Source organism: Barbus barbus, assembly GCF_936440315.1.
Source record: "Barbus barbus genome assembly, chromosome: 24".
NCBI classification, from domain to species: Eukaryota; Metazoa; Chordata; class Actinopteri; order Cypriniformes; family Cyprinidae; genus Barbus; species Barbus barbus.
In genome coordinates this window covers 5,057,698-5,081,180 of record NC_136752.1, presented here as the reverse complement: position 1 = coordinate 5,081,180, position 23,483 = coordinate 5,057,698, and the positions used below count along the sequence as shown (strand labels likewise).

The window sequence follows — 23,483 nt, the reverse complement described above, 5'->3', positions numbered from 1 at the left end:
GTATTTGTTTAACTTGCGCATTAATGCAATCAGCGATCTTTCTCCAACACTCTTCTCTTGCTTTGGTAGCAGAGACAGTATTACTGCGTGCTTGAAAGGCATGTTTATATTCCTCGTATTTTTGAATAATTATTTCTTGCTCCTGTACAGCTCTTGCTCATATTGAACGTGATTGGTTGCTCGACGTTGACGTCCCTCTTATGTGCACACGCCGGTGGAGTAATCATAGCTTAAGGATCAAAGCCCAGGTTGACAGAGAAAGTTGATGAGTTGATTTAAGCCTGATTGATTAAGTTGATTAAGCCTGATTGCATCGCTTTGGTTTTGTCAACTCAAGTGAAGTGACATACTGCCAAGTATGGTGACCCATACTCGTAAATCGTGCTCTGCATTTAACCCATCGAACGTGCACACACACAGCAGTGAACACACACACACCTGGAGCAGTGGGCAGCCATTTATGATGCGGGGCCCGGGGAGCAGTTGGGGGTTTGGTGCCTTGCTACAATACCTGCCGGCCTGAGACTCGAACCCGCAACCTTTGGATTACGAGTCCTACTCTCTAACCATTAGGCCACGACTTCCCCTAATCAAAACTAATCCAATAAATTTGTTCCGCTACCTTCATGGTACAGGCCCCAGATCTCAACCCGACTGAGCAGCATTTCACTTGCTGAAGACACAACTAAAGGCAGAAAGACCCACAAACAAACAACAACTGAATCCAACCGAAGTAAAGGCCTGGCAAAGCATCATGGAGGAGGAAACCCAGTCTCTGGTGATATCCATGAGTTCCAGACTTAAGGCAGTCATTGCCTGCAGAGGATTCTAAACAAAATATAAAAAGTTTACTTTTTATTTATGATTATATTTATTTGTCCAATTACATGTGAGCCCCTGAAAATGGCAGGACTGTGTATAAAAATGGTTGTAATTCCTAAGCTTTTTGTTATTTTTGTGCAACCCCTTGAATTAAAGCTTAAAGTCTGCACTTCAATTTCATCTTGATCGTTTCATTTTAATTCTATTCTGTTGGCATACAGAGCCAAAATTATGAAAATTGTGTCAGTGCCCAAATATATATGGACCTAACTGTAGTTTTTCTATTGACTACATGTACTCTTTACCTACACCTTGCACCTTTATTACTGCTTGTTTCTGATTCTGTAGGTGGGGGTATCTCCAGCCCATATAACTATCCCTGCACATCTAAACTCAGTGATGGCGGGCTGGGAGATGCAATGCGCTGGGAGGATGACAACATACCAAGGTGTGTCTGTGTGTTTTTGCTATACATCACTACATACAAGAATTGTATGGCATTTTGACCTTTATTTCATGTGTGGGATGTGTTTTTGCAGTTCTCTGATTTTAGAGGAGGTGGAACGGATGAGTGTGTGTGAGCTGGAGGTTGATGCCGTGGCTGCTGATGTTCTCAACCGCCTAGAGATTGAGAGTAAGAATTGGTTGATTTGTGTGTGTGAGAGCAAATCCCTGTCTACACTGGGTAATAACCATGATTGCATAAATCAAGGGATTTAAAATGTGGCCATGCAGAATAAGACATTATAATTACTAATAAACAGCCAATATGTTAGTATTGTGTGTGCTAATAAGAAACTAGTTAATTGCGAGAATCTCTCTAAAGTGAGTGACACTTGTATACACTAATAAATCAGCAAACTAGTTTATTCATAGTTTATGCATTATAGTCTCGACATTTGTTAATATATTAATGGGCTTATATATAAATAGTTAATTCTTCATTGTCACTGTAATTAGCACTATGATTATTTAATTGGGTTGTAGTAAAGGAATATCATACACAATATACATTTACATTACATTTAGTCATTTAGCAGACGCTTTATATACAGTTTGTGTAATTTTAAGGAACACTTAATAATAATGCAGTTAATTTAAAGGTTGTAAAAATGTAAAAGGTCGGTTTAAAGCACTTGACACTTGAGAAATGACATTTCTCAATTTTCTGTTACCAAATCTAATGTGAAAACTATTTATGGATAAAAAAGCTGTCAACAAAGCATCATTTAACTCTACATATGAGCTCTACAATAATAATTGTTAATTACAGTGATAATGAATGAAGAACTCTCTATTTGTTCAGTCTATTAATGTATTAACTACAGCTTATAAACTATAAATTAACTATAAACTAATAGGTTATTAATAATTGTTGTGCGTACTTTATAAAACACATTGCATGTATATGACCTATTTTTCAGCGGTATTCAGTATGAAATTTGACCATTTGATTTATAGATTATATTGGGTCAAAGTTATTGCTTATACAGATTTTCTTTTTTCTTTTTCTTTTTTGACTAGTTTACTAGCTTGTTACAAAATTTTAGTTTAAATGTTAATAAAATTAGTCGTTGCATACTTTCCTAAATTTTCTAAGTAAAGTAAATTTTCTGAGTATTTTTTTATTTATTTTGCATTTTGTGCCCAGATCAGATTGGGAGAAACCCTGGTCTTCAGGCCATCTGGGATGATGAGAAACAGCGACGACAGGAGAGATGTCAAAGTTCTCATATTGACATGCCTGAATCACAAGGTGAGAAAAGATCTTGTATGGATTTTGTTTTTGCATAACCACTATTAATATTATTTACCACGTTGCGCGTTGACTACTGTTTCAGATCGAGGCTTTGTAGAGTTCGCAGAGAGTGAAAAAATCTTCATGAAGAGATTCAAAGAAATTCTTAAGGAAAATGAATTTGACATGTGAGTGAATTTTTTTTCCATATGTTTCTAATAAATGTGTTTTCCATTTTCAGGTTGGAAGCCAAAGAAATAAATGTGAATTTCTGTCTAACAAAGTTTACAATAGAAATTGAGTGACAAAACGTTTCAATGCAATGTTTTAATTACTACCCACGGTCCTGACAGCTTTATGGAAACCACCTCTGTGACAAAAACTGAAAAAGCAGGTACTTGTAACTTGAATGTGCAAGACTTCTGGTGCCGTCTTGCTCTGTATGTTATGCTACTTGATAGTGCAAACTGGTATTTATCATTATTTTAATATATTATCATAATCATAAACACGTTAGTGCAAATAATTTGATCATTTACCATGCTTTACTCTTTAAGTTATTTACCTATAGAGACTAATTAATCAGAAATCTTGTACATATACAGAAAATAGCTTAATTCTGCTTGCAAAATGAGGTGGATAGAATCAGGAATCAGGAAAGGTACCTTTTAAGGAAAGGTAGTTCACTGAATTGAGATTTCCAAAGTTTTAAAAGTTTCAATTATATTTTGAGTAAGCAATACAATGTCGACAGTTGTACAACATTTAGTATATTTCTTAAGTTGTGGTTCTATCAAAAAGGTGAGTCTGAAAGACAGAGGTTCTGTTTCTACAGTTGCTATATTAAGCATTAATTGGTATTCTTTTTCTGTCTCCTCTGGAATTAGGTATGTTGTCAAATGCTGAATTCAGCTTAGCTAACTGTAAGGGTAATTGGCTGCAGTTAAACAGTGAGACAGCTGGATGTGTGTAATCAGACACCGGAATCAACTATTACATGCTCCTTAGAGTCTAAGGGCAGAGAAGAATAACATTTGTGGTAGTGGGGACAGGCAGTCAGCAGCTCTCTGCTTACCTGAAGTAGTCCAGGTAAATCCAGACCAAACATTTACAAAGCAAAAGAAACCATTTTCTTTACAAAGCAAAATTAAACTTCAGGAGGGGTCAAAGTCGGCATCCCACTAACTATAAATGAAAAAGTCTACACAGACAGTGCATCAGAAATAAAAATAAAGACTAAGCTTTCTTCCTTTTTTAGTCATAAAACAAAGAAACGTGGGGAAAAAAAATAAGGTATGAAAATGGCGGCCGCATCTAGTCTTAAAGCTTACAGTTTTAGAGAACAGAATTTAATTATTATAGATTATATTTGGGAGAGTAGACAACCATATTACACAGTTCCTCTAGTCATTTAGGGGAAATTAACATTACTAGAGAAATATAACAACATGGCACCAGCCAACAGAGGTACACTTCAGTCCTCCACACTCAAGTTTAATGAATCACCTTAGCTTTTATCTTGGGTCATTGTTGATGGTAACAAGAATAAATGACCAATCTTGAGCTCCTACATGATGTCAGAGTCTAAAGAAAAGGGAGAATACAAAGGAGGAGCAAAATGCAAATATACCCCTTTACAAATCAAATATTAAATACAAATAAAAATAAAATATATATCTTAGGACATAACACAGCCCAAACCCACACATGCATAAACCGACACACACACACACACCCCCCCCCCCCATGATCTCTGGTGAAGGTACAAGGATGCTAATTGCATTGCTAACTGCATTGAATTGCTTGAGAGTGGGCAGGCAGAGGGCTTAATGTTTATCTTGTTTTGTAGGACTCAATCTGGGTCTGAAGTTGACTCTTTCCCTGAGCTCTCACTCTATACTACTGTGCTGAGCCCAGATGACTTGCCATGCATACCTGCCAGCCAAGTGGATGTGCATCAAGATGGATTTAAAGGTGAGGTGCACAGTCTCAAGTAACCCCTTGACTACATATACAATTACACTAAAAAATAACAGTACAATTTTTAATAGTCATGCCAGGGGCCCACTTATTATAAATGTGTGAAAGGGTTAATTATTGATTTCCAGATGTTGAAATATTAAAGGCATGGTTGACCGCTTTAGTTTGGAATCAACTCTGCTACAAACTTTTGCTGTAGTCCATTTAAAAATGTTAAATGGACAAGTTCAACAATGATTGATTTTATTTGTTGAATTTTTTTTTTTATTTTTTTTTTTTTTTACTACGATTAAATCAAAATATTGTAAGAATAAAATATATTACAATTTTGTCACAATTTTGTTTAGGGGTCATTGGATTTTGCATACGGGACAAATTTGGATAATTTTGTGCATTTTTAAAGTTAAAGTTCCACTGAAATGCACTTTATGGGTTTTGTTTTATGCAAGTTGTTGTTCTACTACTACATCACATGGTAGTCATTTCAATCAATGTCAAGACACAAGTCATATAACCTTATTTCTTAAACGGCTGTAACCGAGAACATTCATTTCTATGTTGCATTCTAATGTTCATTCTAAAATTTCATCCAGTTTGAACAGGTTATTTTAAGTACAGGTACACCTTGGAGGGTACTCTTAGTGGAAGGAAATGATACATTTTAATTTTGTCTTGTTATATTGTTAATATTCTCTTGATAATCCTTTATTATTATTATTTTTTTTTTTCGTGTGTATCTTTAAATGCAAATGAGCAGCTGGAGAAATGGGCTGTGCCTTTACAGAGCATGCCTTGGTTACTATGGCAACAGTAGTAACCATCTCTATTGCACTCATGTGATGTTAAAAAAAAAGTAACGTTGAAAAACTAAGCATTTCAGGTGTTTGAGGGAGTTCAGAAATCTACCTTTAAAAAAAAAATGCATGATAGGACCACTTTTAAATTGAATGTATTATTAAAAATGTTTCCTTTTTTCACCATATAGACACAAAAAGGCATGGTGGGAAAGATGCTGAAGTGGCAGTTGTTGATGAAGAGGCCATTTTGAGTTTGTTGGAAAACAGTCAGACCTTCCTTCCTCATTCTCGGGGATCCAACCAATCAGCAATACTTGGTACTGAGATAATCACAACTAATATATCTGTTTCCACAAGCAAAAACTCTTACCTTTTCCCTAGATTTTCACATTGCAATTTTTTTTCCTTAATCAGTAAAAATATTAAAAAAAAAATTCTGAGATCCAAATATACAGTAAAATGTTACTCTAGGTCTAGAACATATATTTTTAATCTATATTCAGTTTTTATATATATATATATATATATATATATATATATGTAACACTCACTAGATTTATGGTAAAAAAAAAAATGGGAGTAGGAAAAAGTGAATTTCTCTTAAAGCAAGTCTTAATATATTTTAATGTATGTTACATGCTTTTCAAGTAAACCAATGTTTTGGATATTTATACTGGAAAACACAAATACTTAGAATTAGTGCTGTCAAACGATTAATCGCTTCCAAAAGTTTTTGTTTACATAATGTGTGTGTTGTGTATATTTATTATGTATATATAAATATACACACAGCATATATTCTGAACATATTTACATGTATTTACATGTATATATTTATATTCATATAATTTATATCATATATAAATATTTATTATATAAACGTTACATTTTTCTGAAATATATACATGCATGTGTCTGCATTTACATATACATAAGGTGTGTGTGTGTGTACTCTATATATTTATGTAAACAAACTTTTATTTTGGATGCGATTTAATCATTTGACAGCACTACTTACAAAACAAAATTCTTTTGCAGTACTTTGTGTATATATCTATATATTCACAATTTTGTTTTGCATACGTGTACATATCCATAATTCCTCTTTTCTTGTGCATGCTCCAATTATATTTTCAAGTTTACATTTACATCTTCCACAATGTTTTAACAGACAGCAGTCAAGACCAGGCTATGGTTAATCTGTTTGAAGCGTTGGCTGATGATGGATTTAGAGCCGACCGGTCCAGAGCAGTGTCCCAGCAGCTGTCAGGGATTGCTAGCTGCATCTGTAACAGTGATGATGAGGAAGCTGGGCCTGAGCTGGAGAAAGAAGAGTCAGAGCTCAGTAGAATCATGTCCCAAAGATGGGACTGTGACATGCTAGGACCCTCTGCTGGGCAAAGGTCACCAGACTTCCCGTTAGTATTTTTGGAATTGTCTGTTATATGCTTTTAAATCTTGTTTGCATTAATTATATAGTTATTTTTACTACATTATGCATTTCTTATTATATGTTGTTATATGGTCAGTCAGGTTCATTTGAGCAGAAAGCTTAATTTATACCTTTCTTAACAGGCATTCAGAATAGACCTCTTAGGAAAACACTGGCTGGTCCACAGCAGATGGTGCCTGTGTGATGTTATGTCTTTCAATTAGTTAAATTGATGGCGTGTTGTATAATCATAATCTGTGTTGCCTTCCTGCACAGATTATGTATGAAAGAAGCAAACGAAAGCTCCAGTGAAGAGCAGCAGGGCTCATCAGATGAAGAGATATATTGGAAGGGAAACAGTGCTCTTCTTACTGATCTGTCCATTCCACAGTTGGATGGAGCTGCAGATGAGAATAGTGGTAAGTAGAAATTTAATTAATTTAATCTAATGAATTACAATGAAATGAATGATTGCTTTTGGTGCAGTGGTGTATACATGCGTGTTGTCATGTTTCCTGTAGATTCATCACTAACAGACAAGGAATCTCGGACACGCTCATCTCTAAAAGCAACAGACAAGATCCTTGGCAGCAGAAATGTTTTTCCAAATGAAGCTGTTCGTATGGAGCCACCATCTTCTGCTAAAATTGTTATTGAATACAAATGTGCTGAGCAGAAACTCAGTCAAGAGGATTTAGCAGAAAGGCATTTAAAAAATGAAGAGGCAAATGAATATTCAACTGGATTAAGAGTTAACAAAGAGGTGCCATATATTCCACCAGTTAAACACCCAATTCCTTTTAAGATAGCAAATATACCTAAACTTGGTGCTGAAAAAATAGGTGTGCACTCTTTGTACACTGATGAAAACCAAGCCACTGGCCTTAATCAGCCAGATCCTGATGATTCAATTTTTGGAAACTCTAAACTTGCCCAGAGCATAAAAACTTTTACCAGTATTAAAAATGTGGAAAAGAACCATTTATCCATCCCAGAGAATCACAAGAGCTTCTTTGTATGTTACTCTGAGCTGATGAACTGCCCAACCAAGACTGAAATACAACTCAGTCCAAATGACTGCAGAAGACCTGTGATAAGTTTCGACCAGACACAAAGCCCTATTGAAGAGAGCCAAGCTTTGGGCGCTCAAGAAGTTGAGACAGGACAGGATAAAAAAGAGGAAGATGTCAGCAAACTGAAAATAAGATATGAGGATTACCAAGAGAATAAAACTGAGAGGACCATTGTGGCACAACAGGAGGCACACTACAAATTTTTCCCTAGCGTAATTCTGTCTAATTGCCTGTCCAGACCCATCAAGAAACAGACTGGGAGCAAGACTGGGGATAGTTGCTCTACCTTAGAACATCCTGAACAGCGAAGGTCAAGGTTAAAGTTGATCAAAAAGAAAACAACATTGGGTCAAAAAAGGGTAAGTCCTGTGAGGACAACATCTCCTATGAAAGAGGAAGCCACAGCACTTCTTTCCAACGCTCTAGGCTCTCTTAATCAGAAAGAAACGGATAAGGAGGTTGACATGGAAACTTCAGATCCACCGACCATTGAAGGTTTGATTAAGAACTCAGTAGAGGATGAACTTGCAGATATTCCTACCAAAATCTCTTGCACCAAGGTGTCCAGTTTACCAGGTAGCAAATATACCTTGCGGGCAAAAAGGAAAACGAGTTGCGACAGTGAAAATGGAGATCAGGCAAGTTCTGGTTCTTTCAAACAAGCTTTGGCGCAACATGGAGGCCTTAAGGGCAAAGATCATGTCTTCAGCCAAAAAAAGAGGAAACTGACTAAAAAAGAGCCACCAATCATCATTAAATATATAATTATTAACAGATTCAAAGGTCAGAAGAACATGTTAGTGAAGATTTCTAAAATTAATGCTGATGAAACTTGCACAGTTTTAACACCAGAAAAGCTTGCCGAATACAAAAAGCTCGCTCCTCTCAAAGAATTCTGGCCCAAAGTGCCAGAGTCTACAGCAGTGAAGTACCCGCTACTTGAGCCAAAAGTAAAGAAATGTCCCAAACGAAAGGCTAAGGTGAACCCAGTGTCAAAGAGGGCCGGCACCTCTCCAAAATCTAGGTGTCCACGAGCTGGTCAGACTAGGAGGGCAAAGCATGCAAAAGCACTAATAACTTTACCGAAATTACCTCCTCCATGGCCTTGTTATAATGAGTTCACTGATGACTGTTGTACAGAGTATTCTGATGTGATGGTGGAGTTGGGTTATTTGTCAGAAAGAGCCTCCAGTCCTACTGATTCAACCCCACCTAGATGTTGGTCTCCTACTGAGCCCTTACTGGGATCGAATTCAAATCTAATAAACCCACATAATGATCCATGCCTAGGTTCATCCTATCAAGTACTAGCTCCAAAACCATACCAAAGAGGTCTTTGGGATAGAAGCAGAATACCCAGGTCTAAAAAGACATCTGTTATCAGCCCAAAAAGACAAGCTAATACTACAACAAAGTCAGTGAACAAAGGTTCAGTGACAACTGTGGATTCACAGAGGAAAGGTATTCGAGCGACTTCAAGGAGACATAAGAAACATTGTAAAAGTATTGAAGGAATTGTTCAGGAAGATGCCACATCTGCCTCTCAGAAAGACGGGTTGCTGCATGAGAAGCGAGTCCCAAGAAAAAAGCAGGTCCGAGGTGAGGAGAGTGATAATTCACAGGCTCCACATTCAGTTAACGATGCACCTATTACTTCCTCAACTGATGACTTAACTCCTTATCAACATCCCAGTTCTCTAAAAAGCAGTCAAGAGGACTTTTCTATCAGTTGTTCAGGCTCTCAAACAGAGATCACCAGCACTGGAAAAAAATCAAATCAAGATGTTGTTTTTGTTTTCAATACCATTGCCTCAAATGACTCACAAAAAGACTCACAGATTGTCCTCAATCCCTGTATTGAAAAATCTCTAAATCATATGCTTTCCCCATCCACCAAGACGGTAGGACATCCATGTTCCGTCATCACATTCAGCAGTTCCAATTCAGTATCACAAAATATGAGTCAAGATGGGACTATCACAAAAACTCTGTATAAATTCAAATCAGAAGTCTCTGGCCATGAAGAGAATCCCAGAACTGTACAGCATTTGCAGTCAACCAGAAAAACGACCATAAAATCAAGAAGACCGCAAACAAAAAAGAAAGATTCCATAACATCTTTACTGGAGTCTGTCGATTGTAGATGCTCCCTTATGCCCTCTGCTAAGAGTGCAATTAAAGCTGGATTTCACACAGGTCTTACATTGTCCTCAGACCCTAAAATTGATGAAATGTGTGTTCCTGAGTTGCCTTCTGGGCTCGCTGTCTTGAAGGAACTTCTCCAGAAGAGGCAACTCAAGGCAGGACAGGAACCACATGAAAGCGATCATGTGACTGAGGATAGGTCTTCTACCAGTCAACCTACAGATATTCCCAAAACAGCCAAATCTAAAACAGCCCATTCATCAACATCAAGAAAACCAAGGGGTGCAAGAACTAAAGTGCCAAAAGAGCTTCAGTTCAAAATCAGAAGTAATAAAATGAAACTGGATGATTTGAGAATTGACCATCTTTCATCAGATGACAGTCCTGTTTTTTTCTCTGACCCTAGCTTTGACAGCTGTTGCTCCATTGAAGATAGCTTGTCCCCAGAGCTCCCAGACAATTACAGCTTTGATATCAATGCCATTGGGCAAACCGAGTTCTCCAGTCTTTATTCTGGTAACCAGTTTGTGTTAACTGATAGGAACTTGCCTCAGACGTTTCTCAGTGATGTCAGTCAGGAGGCAATCAATGCCCTTGTTGGGATAGGTGACAGGACACAAAAGGTGTTTGATGTTGATGAGAGCAGCAAGCATGAACAGGACTGGCATAAGTCTAGGGCTCTTAGTCCAGAACTGTTTGATAAGTCATTTTGTGAAAATGGCAAAGTTTATCCCAATAAGGTATCTCTTGATTCAGAAAAGATCTTTAGCAAAGATTGGGGAGGCTCTTTAGATAAAATCCATGGCCTCAGCCACTTTCAGGACTTTCACTGTGAAAAGAAAGATGTGTTGCTTGACCCAGAGCCCTTTTCTCCCCTTACTTCTGCTTCTTTTGCTTATAGTGGTGTTTCCCCAAATAGTGATCTCCTAGATGGCAGTTCAGCAACACCAAGCAGTTCCCCACAGTCCATCAACTCGCTGTCCCAGCTGAAAAATGGAGGTCAGAGTTCAAAGAGTGGGGGAACTCACATTCTTAAACCTCTCATGTCTCCACCTACTCGGGAAGAAATCTTAGCTACTCTGATGGATCTAGACCTCTCAGAAGCCACCTACCAGGAACCATTCTGCAGTGACCCATCAGATGCACCCTTGAAGCCAAGGTAACATTTATAATGGATCACCCGCACAGGTTTTGTTTTTGTATATTCTTTTAAGTTACTGTTTTGTATTTTGTTTTTTTTCCCAGGGAGGTTGGTGGTCGGAAGTTAATTTTGGAAACCAGGTTGGTGAATGAACTAGTTGAATTTCATGGAGACTTATCTCAAAACGGCTTGCAATTTTGGAAAATTGCATTTTCTGCAATGACAAATCAAGCCTCTGCACCAAACAATGGGTGTAAATCCTCTATACTGACCAAGGACCAAAACCCATTTTCTGGCAGTGATCAAAAAGTGATTATGCTTCCCTGTAAGTGTGCCCCAAGTCGAGAACAGGTGCAGCTCTGGCTGCAAGCCAAAAAACAGTATGAGTGCCTTCAGAGTGATAGGAAACAAGTGGGTGGCCAGACAACTGTGGAAATTGGTACATATGCGAGGACATCACCTCAAAATGAGGACTCTAATTTACCTTCCTCAGAGAATCGTGATAAAAGGTGGAAGAAAAAAGATGAAAAGGCTTCAGAGTTGCAGAATATCAGTAGGAATGGCTTAAGTTTACCTCTCCATATTTCACCAGTTAAAGCAGCTTCATCTAACAGTAGTCCTAAGAGTACGAAATGCATCTTGGACATGGAGACAAACAAAGGTTGTCAGATCACTTCTCCAAATTCTCCTGATCTTTCTACATTGCAACAGAGGCCTGCTGAGATTAAACAAGATGAGGACAAGGAGGATTTGACTGATGTATTACAATCCCCCAGCTTGGACCAGTCTCAAAATTTCAATGACACATCACTTGACAGTGTACAGCCAAAGGACCTCTTGAATCCATCAGTTTTTCCTGTTAAACACCTAGATTCTGATGTCAAATGCTCTTACCTGCTCCATAGCACACCTGTCCACCGGAGAAGCTACATTGATGACGATGGGTCTAGCTACAGTCCAATAAGAAATGAAGGTATAGTTTTCTTGAAAGCTTGAATGTTTTACTTAAGTTGTCCAGCTCTGTTATCTATAATGGGTTCCAAACATTTTCAGACTGGAACCTACCTAGAGAGGTAAATCCTTTTGTGTCGATGGGGTTGGCATAGGGCTTGGCAATAAACAATATCATATCGAGATTATTATAAAATTTGTCAATGACGATGATAAGATGTGGACATTTTACTCAATTGGGCTTAATCTATCAGACTATAACAGCAGAAATAAATGCGACAACAGCCAGTCAGTGCATTTCACTAATAGGGCTGCATGTTCTGCTTTTTTCTATGTGAATGAATGGCATAGTTTTGTCTGCTACACAACCAAGGACATGAACACATGAACTTTATTACCATAGCTACTTTGACAGTCACTTTTCTCTGTTAAGAGAAAAGCTACCATCAAATACACAGTGAAACTCAAAGATCTTCATGGCAAACTGCCAAAATAAACGTTTGGTTTAATTGAAAGAAATTATGACATAAATATTACTATTGTATTGTTACTATTACAATTGTAGTTGTAAAATAATTTTCTGTTGCTGATAAGATCAAGATAATTGTGAATCAGTCATGCTTATTAGACTTCATTTATTTCCAAAAAAGATGACTACTAAGCTTTTACATTTATCTATAATATCTATATTATTAAATAATATAATTATAATATAATATCTATATTATAAAAAAAAAGTTAACACTTTAGAATAGGGAACACTTATTAATTAACTACGACTTTTCCCTCAACAAACTCCTAATTTGCTGCTTATTAATAGTTAGTAAGGCAGTTGTTAAGTTTAGGTATTGGTTAGGATTGGGAATGTAGAATAAGGTAATGTAGAATAAGGCATTAATATGTGCTTAATTACTACTAATAAATGGCTAATATTCTATAAAGTGTTACCAAAAAAACTTGTGTACTGTGTTAGGCTAAGCGAGACTTGTCATAGCACTTGCATGTTGTTGCTCTTTTGTTGGTTTTGTTTGCTTCTATTGTCCTCGTTTGTAAGTCACTTTGGATAAAAGCTTCTGCTAAATGACGAAATGTAAATGTTATTTTCTCATTGCAAAATTCTTTTGGATCTGTTTTTGTACAGACATAGAGCCCAGATCACAGCGACTACATCAGAAGGGTAACAAAAACAAAGATGCTTTACGGAGAGTTTTGCTTACCACACAAATGAAGGTCAGATGAATTTATTCAGATGAAAGTTAATGAATTTATGAATCTTCTGAAGTTTCAATCTTATAATCCTTGTTTAGTATTGTATAGGGTTTTTATAGTACATGCATTATCCCATACAGAATCAGCTTACCACTATGAATGTTCAGAAAAGAGAAAACTCCCAGATTGAAGGACCATCAATCTGTAATTCATATGGCTTTAAAGTCAGTATGCAGAACTTGCAGGAGGCCAAAGCATTGCATGAGGTAGGATCTTCTTTTGACTGTTTTAGTAAGAACTGCTTTCATTAAACTGCAGGGCTCGCAAAATTGCTAGCCCGACGTCCCGGGGCTGTTGTGTTTTCCAGTCGGGCTACCAAAAATATATCAGTGCCCTGCCCGATGGGCTACCTTAAATACAGGGCTCCCATGCAATGTTCCTTCTAAGCTGAGGATGCTCTTCAACCACGGCCGCGTAGAAGAAATAATGTGCCTCGTGCACACAAAAATGAGTTGGGAAGCCATTTGATTGAATGCCGCCAGTAAAAGGGAAAGAATAGCAATGCTCGGGCAAAACGCTATAGAGCTGATGTCACGACAGAGTTAGAACCGATGAATGCGGTTTACAGGCTTCAGAGCGATGTGCACCAAATGAGTCGCTTTAGAAACTGAATACTTCAATAGTTGCGGTGCGCTCAGAGACAACGCAAACGCAATGCGTGACATAAAACGTCCTCATGTATTAAAGAAGAGTGGCTTGATTTAAGTGCTGGAAATAGCGGAGGATGGGCAAAGAACGGTAACAAAACTCTGAAACATGTACAGTCACACACAAGAGTATTGTACAAACTGTACTTCATATCGATGTTTAGACAGCTATGGAAGAATTCATGTTCACGGTCTTTTGTATATATTTAACTTATTGTTATTATTTAACCACCTTGTTTTTGAGTCTTTGACTTTGAGTCTCTTGCTAATCAAGGCTGTATTAATTTCAAAAATACAGAAAAAACAGTGATATAGTGAAATTGCAATTTCTAATATTGGTTTCCTATTTTAATACCTATACTTTAAAATAGCATTTATTCCTGTGATCAAAGCTGAATTTTCAGCATCATTACTCCAGTCTTCAGTGTCCCATGATCCTTCAGAAATCATTCTAATATGCTGATTTATTATCAGTGTTGAAACTGTTGTGCTGCTTAATATTTTTTTTGGAACCTGTTACTTTTTTCTTTTGATTTAATAAAAAGTTTAAAAGAACAGCATTTATTCAAAATATAAATATTTTGTAACAATAGAAGTCTTTACTGTCAATTTTATCCATTTATCCAGGCAAGTCCTGGCCTAATGGTTAGAGAGTCGGACTCATAATACAAAGGTTACGGGTTCGAGTCTCGGGCCGGCAGGGATTGTAGGTGGGGGGAGTGAATGTCCAGCACTCTCTCCACCCTCAATACCACGACTGAGGTGCCCTTGAGCAAGGCACCGAACCCCCAACTGCTCCCTGGGCGCCACAGCATAAATGGCTGCCCACGGCTCCGGGTGTGTGTTCACTGCTGTGTGTGTTCACTGCTGTGTGTGTGCACGTTGGATGGGTTAAATGCAGAGCACGAATTCCGAGTATGGGTCACCATACTTGGCCGTATGTCACTTCACTTTTACTTTTACCTTACACATACTTGCTGAATAAAGTTTATTTAACTTTCTTTAAACTTTTTTAAAGTATCTTTAAAAAAGAAAGAAAAAAAATTCTGACCCCAAACTTTTGAAGTTTATATTGTAACACAACATCTCTGTTTTGACTACACACTGTTCTTTTGAACTTTTTTTATTTTTTTTAAATATCACAGGTCCCAAAAAATAATGTATATAAAAAATAAAAAGCATTGATTAAAAATCAGCATATTAGAATTTCTGAAGGATCATGTGACACTGAAAATACTGCTTTGCTTCACAGGAGTTAATTACATTTTAAAATATATTAAAATATAATTTTTTTAAATTTTAGATTGCAATAATATTTCACAAAATTATTTTGTGAAATAATATTCAGTATTTTTATCAAATAGACACAGACTTGATGAGCATAAGAAACTTCTTTAAAAACTTTGATCCAAACTTTTGAACTGCAGTGTATTGTACAGTAAAAATGTTTTCTCAGGTAACCTAAAATGTACATTTAGTTACATCAAGGGTCAAATCAAATATAAATTGCACATTAAAGTTAAGTTACACATTTTTATGTGTGCGTGCTGTACAGGTCTGGTATAAAGAATGCTCAGGTAAAAAAAATTAGAGGGAACATTTCTCCCACGGGTCCTTAAATTTGATACAGCTAAATTGAAGAGTTTAAAACGGTCTAAGAAATAATTTTTCAAATGGCCTTAAATAGATTTTTAAGAATTCTGCAGATACCTTGTAAATAGTAAAATAAAACTTTCCTTGATATTCGTTGATATTTATGTATTGAAAATGTTTTTGATTGACATTTATGGTCTTTATTTTATTTGGGCTAGTTAAATTAATTTTCGGGCTACCAAAATCTGAAGAGTACCTGCCCGAAAGGCTGCCAGGGATTTAGAAATTTTGCGAGCCCTGAACTGAGTGATTAATCAAACTTTTATTTTTATGGGATTTCAACTGATGTCATCTTACGTTTTTATCTCCCTGCTATAGGTAAATCACCTCATAATGATAAGCATGGAGCTTCATGCAAGGACTCGTCGTGACCTTGAGCCTGACCCTGAATTTGACCCGATTTGTGCTTTATTCTACTGCCTCAGTTCTGATGTCCCTCTCCCAAATTGTGACACTACTCAGATGACAGGTGCCATTGTCATTGATAAAGATTGTTGTTCTTCAGCTCAAGGTGAGATTGGTGTTGCGTTTGTTTATTACTGATGTGTGTACCAATTGTAATTGTAAAAAAAAAAAAAAAAAGCACCCAACTATCAATCAACTTAATGTTGATCAGGGATGTGTTTCCTGTACAACATAACTCGCTGATTAACCACCTTCGTATGATGCATTGTAGTGGAAAAGAACTAGCTAGTAATGACTGTTTCCCAAACACTGTTGCTCCTCTAATGTTTGAACCGCATTAGTTCAAGGGCCATTGTTAATGACGTCATATGCATGTATTAGAGTAATAACTTGTGCTAAGTAATTGATTTGAGATCTCCGAGATGCTGCTGTGTTGATCATGGCACCTGAAGACTAATTTACTTTTCTCTTTTTTTTTTTACATCATTTTGCTTTATTTGATGTTTGATTCATCACAGGTTCCTTTGTACGTCATACTGTGGGGTTCCCTCCATGCGAATTATGCACATGCGCACTCTTTTAAAACACTGCTTATTGACGCTGCACTAAAATATATAGATTCAAATTTGTATTAAAATAGAATGGAAGATATTGATTGTACTGCATTCTGGCTGATTTATTGTCCCCAAGAGCATAATTTATTTAAGTCCATATGTCTTAATAACAAGTAACTGTGCTTCTATTTCGTTCCAACTACATAAGTTTGTGATGCTATTTGTGAATGTTTGTTTGAACTATAGTTTCGGGAGACACCGAATCGTTGAACTATGTTGGTAATGACGAAACTTGCGACCATAGTTGGCTAACGATGCTTTTGGGAAACTCAGCCCTTGCTGGTTTATGTTGAATAGATAGTTCACCAAAAAAAGAAAATTGTGCCATGTAACTGACACAATTTTTGTTTTTGGGTGAAATATCCCTTTAATCTGTCCAGCAGCCATTTCAGAATCAGAATCAGAAAGAGCTTTATTGCCAAGTGTGTTTACACACACAAGGAATTTGTCTTGGTGTTAGGAGCTTCCTGTACAGAAGTACAAACATAGTGCGTGCAGACAACATATAATTAAGATAATAAAAACACTAATAATGAAGAGAACAGACAATAAATAACAACAGTAATAAAAATGCAAATATACAGAAAAGAAAGAATGAAAAAACTGTCCATAGACAGAACTGTGAATGTGCATATGTCTTATGTATAGATGAGGGTTTGAGTTATTTACAGATGTACAGTACTGGGGTGTGTTGATGTGGTGTTCAGGTGGGCTATGGCCTGGGGGAAAAACTGTTCTTGTGTCTGGCTGTTCTGATGCTCAGTGGTCTGTAGCGCCGGCCAGAGGGCAACAGTTCAAAGAGAGCTGGGTGTGAGGTGTCCAGAGTGACTTTCTTAGCCCTTTTCCTCACTCTGGAGATATAAAGATCTTGGAGGTTGGGTAGAGGGGCACCGATAATCCTCTCAGCAGTCCTGACTGTCCGTTGTAGTCTTCTGATGTCTGTTTTGGTAGCTGAGCCAAACCTTATTATAGATGAACACAGGACAGACTTGATGATGGCGGAGTAGAACCGTTTCAGTAGCTCCTGTGGCAGGTTGAACTTCCTTAACTGGCGAAGAAAATACAGTCTCTGTTGGGTCTTTTTCACAATAGAGTCAATATGAATGTCCCACTTCAGGTCCTGGGAGATGGTGGTGCCCAGGAACCTGAGTGACTCTACTGCAGCCACAGTGCTGTCCATGATGGTGAGTGGGGGGGTTCCTCCTGAAGTCTACTATCATCGCCACTGTTTTGAGCGTGTTGAGCTCCAAGTTCAAAGTTGTTGTGACCGCACCAGGCAGCCAGCTGCTCAACCTCCTGTCTGTAAGCAGACTCGTCTCCGTCCTTGATGAGGCCGATGACTGTAATGTCATCCGCAAACTTCAGGAGCTTGACAGAGGGGTCTTTATATGTGCAGTCATTTGTGCAGAGGGAAAAGAGCAGTGAGGAGAGAACATCCTTGAGGGGGGCCAGTGCTGATGGTGAGAGTCTTGGATGCGAGTTTGCCCAGCCTCAATAGCTGCTGCCTGTCTGTCAGGAAGCTGGTGATCCACTGACAGATGGAGGTGGGCACAGAGAGCTCTGTGAGTTTGTCTGAGAGAAGGTCAGGCATCATGGTATTGAAGGCTGAGCTGAAGTCCACAAACAAGATCCTTGTGTAAGTCCCAGGTTTGTCAGAGTGTTGCAGGATGTAATGCAGTCCCATATTGACAGCGTCATCCACAGACCTGTTTGCTCTGTAGGAAAACTGAAGAGGATCCAGGAAGGGTCCAATGATGTCCTTCAGGTAGGCCAGGACCAGTCGCTCAAATAACTTCATGACCACAGACATGAGTTCGACAGGTCCGTATTCGTTAAGGCCAGTGATTTTGGGCTTTTTTGGGACGGGAATGATGGTGGAGCGTTTGAAGCAGCAGGGATATTCGCACAGCTCCAGAGATCTGTTGAAGATCTGTGTAAAGGGGGCCAGTTGGTCAGCACAGACATTTAGACAGGCAGGTGAAATACCGTCTGGTCCTGAAGCTTTCTGCTTTCAGATTTCTGTTTTCTGAAGATCCAGTTCACATCCTTTACACAGACTTTAAGCGCAGGTAAAATGGTGGGGGAGGGAGGAAGGGGGTTTGCAGGGGGGGGTGAATGTGTGGAGTGCAGATCAGAGCTGGTGCTGGGTGTCAGTCTGGCCTTTTCAAATCAATGGTAAAATGCATTCAGATCGTCAGCCAGTTGTTGATTCTCCACAGACTGTGGGGGTGGTGTCTTGTACTTGATGTTCCTCAGACCAGTCCATACTGAGGCTGGATCGTTGGCTGAAAGCTCTTTTCTCAGCTTTTCAAAGTAGTTCTTTTTAGCCACTCTGATCTCCTTTGTTAGTCTGCTCCTGGCCTGGTTATACAAGATTTTATCCCCACTTCTGTAAGCATCCTCTGTGGCCTGACGAAGCTGTTTGAGTTTCCCAGTAAACCACGGTTTATCATTATTGAATGATAAGAATGTCTTGGTGGGGATGCACATTATCCTCACAGAAACTGATATATGAAGTTACAGTCACTGTGAGCTCGTCCAGATCGATGGCAGCAGCTTCAAAAACCGTCCAATCAATCAGTAAGGTGGAAACAGGCTTGAATAATCCGCTCTTTCATTAGTCCATCTTTTAACAGTTCTTAATGCAGGTTTAGCTAATTTCAGTTTCTGCATTTAGGTCGGTATAAGATGAACCAAACCGTGATCAGAAAGTCCTAAAGCTGCTCGTGGGACAGAGTGATATGCATTCTTTATTGTTGTGTAACAGTGATCTAATATTACTGTCTCTGGTGGGACATGTAACGTGCTGTCTGTATTTTGGCAGTTCATGGGAGAGATTTGCTTTGTTAAAATCTCCAAGAATGTTTAAAAGAGAGTCCGGGTACCGTTGCTCTATTTCAGATGTTTGTTCAGCCAGTTGTTGCATAGCGGCGTTCACGCATGTGTCCAGAGGCACGTACACATTCACGAGAATGAAAGAAGAAAACTCCTGTGGGAGTAGAACGTTTTACATTTAGACAATTGAGGAATTTTCTTTGATATTTTGACATAAAAAAGTCATTGTAAGATTTTAAGACTGTATGCTTAAGATTATTGCCTGTGTGTGCAGTGGTTCTGCTATTTTGGAGAATCTGCATTTTGTTGAAGTCAACAGGTTTTACTTATAGACCTACCACTCTCTGTTTAGTAATAGAAATATGTCAGCATCATTATGTTTTAGTCATTTTTACTCTCCTGTAATTTGGCTCCGAGTCTCAGGTGAAAATTGTAATTTTGACCCCCCCCCCCCCCACACACACACATACAAAACAGTGGATTACTCAGTAAATATGATGCATCAATGACATTTAATATTTCTTATTTCATCATTAAACATGTTTATCTTCAGAAATATAGTAACAGATTTTCTGAAATTTGGTTGATTTGATACAAAATTGCCCCATAGCCACATCGCTAGTTACATATAATCAACAAAAGTAACTGGTCTGATTACAAGTATTTTAAAATGTGTCCTTAATTTTTGAATCCGACTACTTAATCCATATTGCATGTAGTTAGTTACTACCCAGCACTGTGGAAGAAAATCACATAATCCTTAAAAGGTAAAATTAGATTAGGAACATTTTGTTTATTTTGTCCTGGTCAGCTCTCAATCCTAAACTTCCCAAAAAAAAAAAACTTCCCCGTTTTTCAAGTCATTGTCTATGAAATTCCTTTCATGTTTCTCCTTTTCTATAGACAGGGCGTAACACTTAGTTAGAATATAGTGTTATAATTTGATTTATTGCACAGCATTCAACAAAGACATTCTAAGGACTTGTTTAATTTTAATTAACTGAAGTAGTTCCAGGTTTTAACCTAATTGGTTACATACTGTATTTACTTTTACATGTATTCATTTAGCAGATACTTTTATCCAAAAATGAATTGCAAATTAAATACATCTGCAATTTACACAATGCCAATTTAATTGTAAACTAGTTAAGTACAGAAAGAGGTGAGATATTCTAGTAAATGCCGTTGTTACTTTTGCTGCATTACTTCACTTATAAAGTTCTGCTTCACATTCATGACTTACCTGATTATTTGTTAGTCTTAACATTAGTATTAGTCCTAGTGTGCCTGATTACATATTTTATATAGTGTTTAGTCTGTCTATGTTGCAACATTATTACCTGTCGTATTTTTACTTTAGCCTCCAGGAGCACAGCGCCATTGCTTTTTAAATCTGGTGTGACAGGACTGCCGGTGACCTATGTCAGTGATGAGAAGGAGCTTTTTGAAGAGGTCACAAACATTCTTAGAAAGTAGGTTAACAATGTATATTTTAGATATTCATTCTTGTATGTAGGGCTGCTATCAACGGTTCAAGCCTCCGTTACTAGGTCTAAAATGACGTTTTGGGATGAGCAATGGAGACTTTGAGTTGCATAAGAAATTAATCCTTCTTACAAAGAGTATTTTAAGGACAAAAATCAGATGAATATCTTGAAATACAACATCTGAACAATGTCTTAAGGTGTGGTAACCATAGAAAAAGCTAAATCATTCAGCAACCTGTCGCCGTTTATTCCTTGCGTATAAAATTAACTTGTATATGCTGATATTGGTCAAATCTTTATTTAAATGTAAAAGAAATAGTTCAAGAATAAAAATGACAATTTTCATTTTTGGGTGAAGTTCTGAACTTATGTTTTTTTTTTTTCCTGTTGAACACAAAAGTAAATGTTTGAAGTAGCTCTTCTATACAATAAAATGTCATTGTGACCATGTAGTGCACCAAACAGGACAAAAATTCACTGAATTATTTTCTTCCCCTATCATTCAGGAGTTGCACTCAAATTAAACTTTGGGAGCAGGGGCGATGATGTTCTGTAAATATAAACTTAAAGACAATAGACAACACACAATAGAGTCCACAAATAATATTCTCATTTTGTTCAACAGGAAAAACAAAAAACAGCACACTATTTATAAAAAAAATAATTGGGTGGGGATGTTTTTACTGAACATTGATGATGATAAGCTATTATACACCCAGTACAGCAAGTAAACTCATGAACCCACCAACCCCTCTACCACTAGGTATGACCCAGACATTCTGGTTGGATATGAGGTCCAAATGCACTCTTGGGGGTACCTACTGCAACGTGCATCAACGCTCGGTGTAGACCTGTGCCAGCAACTCTCCCGTGTGCCAGGTAAGTTTAGCTCATTTAGCAGTAGTGTACCTGTTTAATACCGGTTTTTGATTAATTTCACCATCAGAAATAGTTCCAAACAAGGCCGTAGCAGAACTGTTGTGCCTTTCTAAGCAACACACAGCTTTTAATACTAAATTATAATTTTTTTTCTTAATGAATTGAGTGGGCCAATGATTCCGTGACCCATTCATACAGACAATCACTTGGTTTCTTTCTGAATGCATCAGCCATTCGAATGAATGAATGACTCACTGATTAAGACATACTGAAGGTTTTAGTTTTATATTTACAATATAATTTCATTAAAAAAAAACATTTTGTGGAGTTGAGGCAGGCCAGGTCTTCTGCCAAAGTTGTGTAATTTTTTTCTTATCCCATTTGTCAAATGTTGTATTTGATGTCATTTAATTTTAACAGGAGATGCAAAAGAAAATCGGTTCTTGGCAGAGAAAGACGAATATGGTGCAGACACTATGACTGAAATCCATATTGTTGGACGTGTTGTCCTCAACATGTGGAGGATTATGAAGACTGAGGTTCCCTTGAAATTCATACCCCAAGAATGCCAGAGCTAACACTGATTTACCTGAAAGTGTTTTATCAAGTGCTTCATGTATGTTTTCAGGCTGCATTGAATAACTACACTTTTGAGAATGTGGCTTTCCACTTCCTGCATCAGCGCTTTCCTCTCTACAGCCATCGCACACTCTCTGACTGGTTTGACCACAACACACACCTGCACAGGTAGGAGTTGTTCTCACATTTGTCAGATGCCTATTACTGTTCTTGTTGCAGGGTTGTTCCTATATGAATATTGTTGCTTTTATTCATCTTTCAAATAGTTAAATTCAGAATTGAATACTACTCTACTAAATAAATAAACTCTACTATATTTTGTTAGATTAATGTGTAAAACGGCAACCAAAGCAACATATAAAAATATAAATGTTGCCACCGATAGCGTTGGGCTTTGAGCGTCCTGAGATCGAGTCCTGGTTTGCAGACCTCTCACGATCCCATCCCCCTCTCTCTCCTTTGCTTCTGTCATCATACTGTCCAATCGCAATAAAAAGGCACCCCCCCCCCCCTAATTAAATGAAATTAAATAATAAAACAACTCTCTAGTATCTCAAGCAATTTTCTTCTCAAATAAATCTTGTTTTATGACTCAATATCATGTTGAAAATAAATAATGTTAAATATAATTGCATTTATGGGATCTCATTTTTGCACTGAGTGATATTTCTGGTCATACAAACAAAATTGTGTTTATTACATTTTGTGTGTTCTGTTGTTTGGGTCAGATGGAAAGTGGTGGATCATTATGTGAGCCGTGTGTGTGGCACAGTCCAGTTGCTCCAGCAGCAGGATATTATCGGCAGGACAAGTGAGCTGGCACGTGTGTTTGGAATCCAGTTCTACCACGTGCTAACCAGGGGGTCACAGGTAAGCATCCATCTGATACCTGTTACACAGATGCCTTTAGCTCTCTGTCCAATCACAATATACAGTACAATTGTGATCAGAATTGGTAAATATGTGCAAAGAAATCTTTGAAAATAGATCTGCGTTGTGTGTCCTTTTTAAAAGATTCCACAAATGTCTAACCTTT

General features: G+C 37.6%; 1 protein-coding gene across 3 annotated transcripts in view; it reads left to right on the top strand.

The window, feature by feature from the left end:
- rev3l (REV3 like, DNA directed polymerase zeta catalytic subunit) overlaps positions 1-23,483 on the top strand; it is a 62,582-nt gene that overhangs the window by 26,269 nt on the left and 12,830 nt on the right. The window contains exons 5-22 of one of the 3 annotated variants that reach the window (XM_079375148.1): positions 1,171-1,270; positions 1,362-1,456; positions 2,474-2,578; positions 2,664-2,748; positions 4,410-4,534; positions 5,526-5,654; positions 6,509-6,740; positions 7,046-7,188; positions 7,291-11,146; positions 11,233-12,101; positions 13,221-13,309; positions 13,429-13,554; positions 15,967-16,159; positions 20,863-20,974; positions 21,753-21,868; positions 22,289-22,407; positions 22,497-22,615; positions 23,176-23,317. In XM_079375148.1, coding sequence (XP_079231274.1) covers positions 1,171-1,270; positions 1,362-1,456; positions 2,474-2,578; positions 2,664-2,748; positions 4,410-4,534; positions 5,526-5,654; positions 6,509-6,740; positions 7,046-7,188; positions 7,291-11,146; positions 11,233-12,101; positions 13,221-13,309; positions 13,429-13,554; positions 15,967-16,159; positions 20,863-20,974; positions 21,753-21,868; positions 22,289-22,407; positions 22,497-22,615; positions 23,176-23,317 — 6,755 coding nt within the window. Of the gene's footprint in view, positions 1-1,170; positions 1,271-1,361; positions 1,457-2,473; positions 2,579-2,663; positions 2,749-3,447; positions 3,650-4,409; positions 4,535-5,525; positions 5,655-6,508; positions 6,756-7,045; positions 7,189-7,290; positions 11,147-11,232; positions 12,102-13,220; positions 13,310-13,428; positions 13,555-15,966; positions 16,160-20,862; positions 20,975-21,752; positions 21,869-22,288; positions 22,408-22,496; positions 22,616-23,175; positions 23,318-23,483 lie in introns of those variants that run through there. The other 2 variants (XM_079375147.1, XM_079375149.1) reach the window with 2 other exon arrangements.